Source organism: Papaver somniferum, chromosome 10 (genome assembly GCF_003573695.1).
Source record: "Papaver somniferum cultivar HN1 chromosome 10, ASM357369v1, whole genome shotgun sequence".
In the NCBI taxonomy this organism is placed as follows: Eukaryota; Viridiplantae; Streptophyta; class Magnoliopsida; order Ranunculales; family Papaveraceae; genus Papaver; species Papaver somniferum.
In genome coordinates, this window is record NC_039367.1 from 86,771,376 (window position 1) to 86,779,287 (window position 7,912).

The following is a 7,912-nucleotide window of genomic DNA, read 5'->3' on the forward strand; positions in this document are numbered from 1 at the left end:
ATTTTCTTTATTCTAATAGAATCTGCAAATTCCACCCATGTATTGGGGGCGTGGGGAAATGTTTTCCGGTGTTATTCATTTTTGCATACGTGGAAGTGGACGTAGATAATAGCACACATATTCCTACCTCCTAATCAAATCCATTAATTAGTTAAAACTTTGGCGTGTTCTACTTGTTGTTAAGTAAAAGTATAATCAGCATTGAATATCGGGTAATTAGGTAGCAAAAATAAAGTATATTGCACAAATGTCCGCATGTTTTCTTCATCCCGAATAAATGCGGTGCATACGCGTACGGGGCTGCTTGTTTTGACTTGTTTTCACGTGTGTTGTTGTTAATAAGACACAGTTACAAAAGATGATCGTGGTGGTGCTGGGCTGGTAGAACATGACACACTTTACAGCCCCACGGTAGAAGAAATAAAGGAGTTATGAGCCTGAGTAGTAGACCCCATCAGGCCATCATCAATCAACAAAAATTATGATCAGATTATATATACCACGCCCTCGGGATGCAGCAGCATTGCTCAGAATGTTATCTGCACTTAACTAGGACGACGCTGCAAAAACAGTCTCGGCTTTTCCGGTTAGCTTAAAGCTGCAATTTCAGTCAGTATACTGACCAATTTTCTTTTCATTCTCTCCGGAGCAAGAAAGAAACGGAGAAGAAGAAGAAGAAGGAGGAGGTATTTTTTTTTATTTGTGTTCGTTTTCCATGGAAAGATTTGTTATTGTAGTTTTCGTTTTGGCGAAGATAAATTCCATATGAAGATGTGGTGTGCAAGTGAGGTTTTGTTCGTTAAATTACTTCCTGCTACTGCTATTAATGGAAGTAATGTAACTTGATTTGTGGATGTTTTCTAAAGTGGTGTTGGTTTCCGAAATCTCTATACTAAGTAATATGTTGAGAGAATCATGATTTTCTTTCTGTAATTTCATGATTGTGTTGAATTCTGATTTTATTGTTGGTTTCTGAATCTCTCTACTTAACCATTGTCATCTTGATTTTTTAGGTAGATGTATTTTTTAAGCTCTTCTACTTATTTTTTTTTTGTTTTTTTTTTTCTCAGTGGAAACTAATAAACCGCCATTTTCATATACTTTGAGCAATTGAAGCTGAATTCAGTCCTAATTAGTGAAGATGAAGTTTGGCAAGGAGCATTTGTCACAAATGTTACCTGAGTGGAAGGAAGCTTACTTAGACTACAGATATCTCAAAACATTGTTGAAAGACATACTCAGGTTCAAACACAAACAGGAGAAAGAAGGAACACAGAAGAAATCATTGGTTCGAGATTTGACATTGTACAGGTCCTTCAGCGGGTTACACAAACGAAAGAGTCATGATTTCATAAATGGAGGAGATATTGAAGATCAATTTATAATGGTCAAGGAAGTCAAAGGAGCAAACTCGAATGTCAAATACGAGACCAAGTTCATTATACCCTCTGAAGATGCAACTGACCAAGAAGTGGTTTTCTTCAATACACTTGACTATGAATTCAGTAAGGTTGATAAGTTCTACAAGGACAAGGTCGAAGAGGTTATGAACGAAGTCGCTTTGCTTAACAAACAAATGGATGCTCTAATTGCGCTGCGGATCAAGGTCGAAAATCCGAATCTTGATATGTCTGGTGCAGTGAGAGAGCTCGTGGCTGATGTTGCTAACTTGGCTACTTCAACTGTGTCTAACCCAAGCACCCCAAGAATGCCAAGTAAGTGTCATCGGAGCATCAATAGAATTGATGCGGCTGTTTTACTGCAATAACGGGGTACAACTATGGAATCTATTACTTAGCTATCTGCAATTGTTTGTAATATTCTTGCTAGTTGCAAAGTTAAAACATTCATATAATTCTAAAATTGCAGGAAAAGAGCAAATGTTTGTAATACAAGAAACGGCGATAGCAGACGAAGAAGATTCTGAGGGCTCCATTGGAGGTGTGGATGTTGATAAAAGTAATGGTGGCAATAACAACTTTAAACCAGCTCACCTGGAAATTCTTGAACATGTTAAGATCAACAATGAACCAGAAACGCCAAAGTCAACTATAAAAGCCATGCTTCTCAAGGATTCCAAAGATAAGAAGTTGCAATTTAACAGGAAGCAGTTGAAAAAGGTAGAAGAGCAGCTAAAGCAGGTTTTTATTGAATTCCACTGGAAGCTTCGTCAACTAAAACGTTATAGGTACATAACAAGCAGTAAATTGGCTTTCAGAATTTATCTGCATATAACTTTATTTTACCTAATATATTATTTTTACTGCTTGATGCACCAGCTTTATGAATCTGTTGGCACTGTCGAAAGTGATGAAGAAATATGACAAGGTCATTACCTTTGATCATATCAATGCTTTCAAAGGATTTTTACCGTCTTGTTGAGGCTTGTGTTTTACTTTTAATATTGCCTGCTTTCCCTGTATACTAAATAAATTTGATTAGATTTTGATGAAGGATATGTTTGTATCTTTTTGCGTCGAATTGATGTAGATAACGTTGAGGGGTGCATCAAAATCATACCTACGGGCAGTGGACAACTCTTACATTGGCAGCTCTGATGAGGTTCGTTTAAATGTGCTCATTAATCGACGATAAGCAGCGCAATTTGGCCAGTCTTAAATGTTTTATCAAGGAAATCCCTCTAAAAAATGGAAAATCTACTAAATACAAAAAATTTGAGCTCAAATTTTTATGTTAGAATTATTTTCCGTGCTGCATATGTTTACCAAATTTCATCTTTACTTTGTTTATCTGGAAACATACTCTTAAATTTTGCACTCATGTTGTATACAATGTGACTGTAACAACTTATTTTAATACATAAATATTGCTTCATTCTCTGTTTATTGAGTCTTCTTATATATGTATTTGTAGCACAAAAGCTGTTCATGGCTGCAGTTCGTATCACACGTCACCTTGACAGAACTCTAAGCTTTGTCCCATTTGATTTAGCTGTTTGGCAGATCTCAGTTCTATATGGTTTAAAACTGTCACAATTTCAGTTTGTGTAATGATTCTGTGTTCAGTATCTTATGTGCTAGTGTCACATCACAGATTTCTACTATCTTGGAGAGAGTGGAGGCCACCTTTGTCAAGCACTTCTGTAACTCAAACCGCCGAAAAGGCATGAAATCCTTGAGGCCAACAATGAAAAAAGGAAAGCACAAAACAACATTCTTATTAGGTAACTTCCGTCTCTTTAAGGATAAAATAAAGAATATTGTTTTATTTCTGTCTTAACTAATGTACTTTATTCTTCAGGATATTTTGCTGGCTGTACGACAGCTCTGTTAGTGGCTCTTGTTTTGGTTGTAAATGTGAGGAAGCTCGTGATTAAGGAAGGAAGCACTCAGTACATGGAAAACATATTTCCACTTTATAGGCAAGTGAAGATACCAGTGACTTTCATCTCTCTCTTTCTTCTCCAATTATTTTAAGTATTCAGTTTAGGCTGTATCATCGCTTACTGTATAAGCACGTTTCCTTGTTTAAATGAATTTTTTCATTTTGTTTCAGTTTATTTGCATATATCATCCTGCATATGCTCATGTACGCCGTGAACATATACTTTTGGAGATGTTACCGAGTCAACTATCCGTTTATATTCGGTTTCAAGCAAGGGAGTGAGTTGGGATACCGAGAAGTTTTTCTTCTCAGTGCTGGTCTGACACTACTTTCACTAGCTGGTGTCCTTGCGAACCTGGACATGGAGATGGATCCAGCCACTCAAAGCTATCAGACAATCACCGAGTTAGTTCCTTTGGGATTAGTTACTGTAAGATTTTCAAAGCAGAAGACTCCTCTCAAAAGCGAGAACTGGCTAGGGATTTGAAATACATAACAGAACCACTAACCATGTATTTATGTTTTGTTTGCAGCTCGTACTTGCCATAGCATTTTGCCCCTTCAACATTATATATCGTTCTGGTCGTTTTTTCTTTATCAAATCAATATGGCGCTGTATTTGTGCTCCTTTCTACAAGGTACATAATTCATTAAACAAAAACTGCAGATTAAACCGATAGCTGAGATTGTTTATAGTTTTATAATTTCTGCTTTCTCAGGTTACGCTCATTGACTTTTTCTTGGCAGACCAACTTACTAGCCAGGTATTTATCATGCAAATCTTTGTTGTTTGATTACAAAATAACAAAATATTGCATTTCCTTCACAAAAATTAACTGGTGTGTAACAATTTCATTTCAGGTCCAGGCCTTCAGGAGTCTTGAGTTCTATATTTGCTACTATGTGTGGGGAGACTTTAGAAAGAGGCATAACAGTTGCCGCCAGAGTGCCGTCTACAATTCTTTCTATTTCATTGTAGCAGTTCTCCCATACTGGTCTCGGTTGCTCCAGGTATTGTATTACCATGATCTCATCTTGTGCTGTACTTTTCTTGACATATATTCAAGTGTATTCTTAATAGAAATTTAGGCTAAAGGGACCATATGCATAGATGACCACCACATTGGCACCAAACCTTTTAAATGTCTTTTTCAGAAAAACAAGTTTTTAGGGGCTTGTTGCAATTCCAACTGTTTGTCTATCTTTAGTATGAAAATAGAAGTAACAAAATCATACTGTACTATGATGTGAACTCAATTTTGCATGGTCTTTTATGACGCAAACCTTACAAAACTATGTTGCTTGCTTTCACATCAATCTTGTGTCTCTCTACGTGCATTTTTTGGGTTCGACCCCAGGTCTCCATCAAACTATTAACCCTGTTAGTATGTGATTTTGTTATAGTGTCTCCGTCGATGGGTTGAAGAGAAAGATGTGTCTCAGGTATACAACGGTCTAAAATACCTCTTGACAATAATTGCAGTCCTAATGAGGACAGGGTTCGATTTAGAGAAGGGAACGAGTTGGAGAGCTGTAGCTATAATTAGCTCTGCCATTGCTGCAATCATGAGTACTTATTGGGACATCGTCAAGGATTGGGGGCTTCTTCAACGGCATTCAAAGAACCCTTGGTTGAGAGACAAACTTCTCATATCACACACTAGTGTCTACTTCATAGCGATGGTATGTATGTTATAATCCTATCATTAATCAAGACACGACATTGTATTAAGTTCGGGATTCTCAAATCCGCAGAATTTTCTTTATGACAATGCAGGTGCTTAATGTTATTCTAAGACTTGCCTGGCTGCAATCTGTTGTGAACTTCCATGTGACATTCTTGCATCGAACAGCCTTAACCACCATAGTAGCATGTCTAGAGATTCTCCGTCGAGGGATGTGGAATTTCTTCAGGTATGTTGCCATTGTCTTATTGACCACGTAACACTGAACCACGGAATGAGAATATGGGTTGATGTGGTCCATATATTTTGCATTTCTTAAATGAGCCACAAATTATGAGATTACTTGACATGGCACGAGGACATCAGGTGCCAGATCAATGCCATGTGACCTGATAAAATGTTCCACATAAACAGCATCTTATTTTTTTCAGTACATTTATTACTTCTAGATTAACATTTCACTAAGCGGCTAACTGGGTACTGTGAATGAATCAGGTTGGAGAACGAGCACTTGAACAATGTCGGGAAGTTTCGTGCATTCAAGTCAGTCCCTCTCCCTTTTAGTTACTATGATGAAGATAATAGCAAGGATGACTAGAAAGTTAACAGATAAAACGTTACAACGCATGAAAGCCCAGGAGACAACTGAATGACACCCCCAGCTTTTCACATTATAGGGGACTTATGTATCTATCATTCAGCAAACCTAGATCAGTATCTTTTCCAGTCATCGAACTGGGGTATTGATTACAAGATAGTACCAAGTTTATTTAGCTAATGCAGCTGAAAGACTAGGTATTAAGGTCAGGGTCTTTGATACTGGAGCTGGCCCGTTTCATCATGTTATGGATCAAATATTAGCCCGTACACAGAAAGAGAAACTACATCCAGGAGTTAACTAATGCGAACGATTTTTTACCCCACTGGAAATCGAAAATCATTCTTTCAAGACAGATATGGAGGTCGAACACTTATTACATGGGTAGTTGCAGCTGGGCAGAGAATTTATTGCAATTTTTCTCAAGCTGCATTAGATTGGGACATCATCTTTCTGGAATTAGTCCTCTTTGTTATCTGCATTTACTATGCTTATGCTTATGCTCTAATTAAGCTGGTAAAAGTTTGTAATTTGTAAATTCTTTCTTGATATATCTTCCCTTCCGCTACTGAAGAATAGTAATCGGTCTGAATTTCTTCGATACGGTGAACATTTTGTTGTTTTTCCCTCTTCAGACTCCCTACAATAGGTTCCAAAGAATACAAAATCCAAAGAATTCCAGTTTAGTGGCAGTGTAGCACTAGCGTCCTGTATTTTTTTGAAAATACTTAAATATAAACGGATTAGTCAATCAGGCAAACAGCCTGTTGAGCATTGTGTTTTACAAAAGCATAAACATCATGAAATAGCTATCTCAACTTAAAGTTCGAGAAGTTAGAGTTAAAGTTTGAGGCTATATCATGCATTTTTGGCAACCACTCCTGCCTTAGGGAATTACATTCAAACATTCGGAAATATGAAATATAATCTACATAGTCATCTATCAGTTCATTGTTGCACTGTGATTGATGATTGTTCCACTTCTTCTTTAGTTCTTTCAAGAGTTTCTTGTCCAGCAGTTGGATGCTACAGGTTCTGTCAAGTTGCTGTTGTGCCCACTTCATGCTTGCCAGGACACCCAATGTGTTTCCTTCCTTCTGGGATGCTACTCCACAGGTGAAGAGCTTGCAGTCTGCAATCCGTTGTTCTTCATCTGCAATGATCACAACAACAAGAGAGTAATTTGGATGAAAGTTGTAGTAGCAATGTATTACATTTGTTCTAATTGGTTTTTGTTGTCTTATTTGCAAAGCCTGTAGTTGGTTGTTTGATGGGTTTCTGTTGAGGGTGTATTGAGTGGTTTTTGGATATGAATGATTGAGGTGATAGTTGATTTGGTAGATTGTTGTCTCAGGCTTGACCTGCACTGCTCTGAAGCTCTTTTCACACCTATGTTTCCAGATAAACCAACATGCAGTGGCTTCTATTCTTCTCCTCTTTGCACTTTCTATATTTGTGTCTCCTATGTTGGTAACCCAGCTTTCTATCCATTCAGTAATTGTCATGGTATTTCTACCTGGTCCTCTACCTCCTAGACCAAACCTCACTGCCTTGATGTACGTACGTACAGTGTAGGAGTAAGTGGGAGGTGTTTTCTTCGACAGTACCACAGAAAACAACAGAGAGGAGATATATTGGCCATTCCAGTACTCAGTTTTGTCATTACGGGAAGGATTTCATTATAGCATTTCCATATGAAAACTTGAATTCTGGGGAGAACCTCAAGCTTCCAAATCTTAGACCAGATGGGGTTTTGATTTGGGGTAGTAGAGTTTCCTTAGGCAGTATGGATGAGCTGATGCTACACTGATTTGACAGTGAGACTTCCATTTGGAGTATGAGGCCATAGAAGTCTGTCTTGCTGGGTACTTGTAGTGCTAAGATCTACTGTTTGAATGTTTTCAACAGCTTGAGGGTGAAAAAGTTGGTTTAGATAATCAGTGTTCCATTATTCCCTAGTGTGCTTGTTAAATACTTCAGTGACCAGCTGAAGAGTATTAGTTATAGTGGGAGTTGTTTGCTCCTTAGTTAACTGGTTTGGGTAATCCGTTGGAAACCAATGGTGTTTCCATAATTTGATGTTCTCTCCTGTGCCTGTTTGCCATATACTCCACTTTCTCACAATTTCTAGACCGATGTTGAATCCCTTCCAAAGCCAAGAGCAGTTGGCTTTCATTTTCTCGATACACAGTGGGGATATACCTTTGAAGTATTTTTCCTCCATAATTTTGGCCCAGAGTTGACCTGGATTTTGTATCATTCGCCAGACAGTTTTGGTTATTAG

General features: G+C 37.8%; 1 protein-coding gene across 1 annotated transcript; it reads left to right on the forward strand.

The window, feature by feature from the left end:
• Positions 1 to 434: 434 nt before the first annotated feature.
• On the forward strand, positions 435 to 6,379 carry LOC113319362 (phosphate transporter PHO1 homolog 8-like). The gene is made up of 14 exons (XM_026567629.1): positions 435 to 686; positions 1,071 to 1,715; positions 1,870 to 2,188; positions 2,280 to 2,328; positions 2,491 to 2,562; positions 3,055 to 3,184; positions 3,262 to 3,382; positions 3,517 to 3,775; positions 3,879 to 3,983; positions 4,065 to 4,109; positions 4,207 to 4,356; positions 4,750 to 5,028; positions 5,123 to 5,259; positions 5,526 to 6,379. The coding sequence occupies exons 2-14, from the start codon at positions 1,142 to 1,144 to the stop codon at positions 5,626 to 5,628; spliced, it is 2,343 nt and encodes a 780-aa protein (XP_026423414.1). The 5' UTR covers positions 435 to 686; positions 1,071 to 1,141; the 3' UTR covers positions 5,629 to 6,379.
• Positions 6,380 to 7,912: the final 1,533 nt, after the last annotated feature.

Coding starts and splice junctions, on each gene's coding strand:
- LOC113319362 (XM_026567629.1), top strand. CDS start 1,142: ATGAAGTTTGGCAAGGAGCATTTGTCACAAATGTTACCTGAGTGGAAG. Junction 3,776..3,878: donor TTCCTTTGGGATTAGTTACT/GTAAGATTTTCA, acceptor TTTTGTTTGCAG/CTCGTACTTGCCATAGCATT. Junction 3,984..4,064: donor TTTGTGCTCCTTTCTACAAG/GTACATAATTCA, acceptor CTGCTTTCTCAG/GTTACGCTCATTGACTTTTT.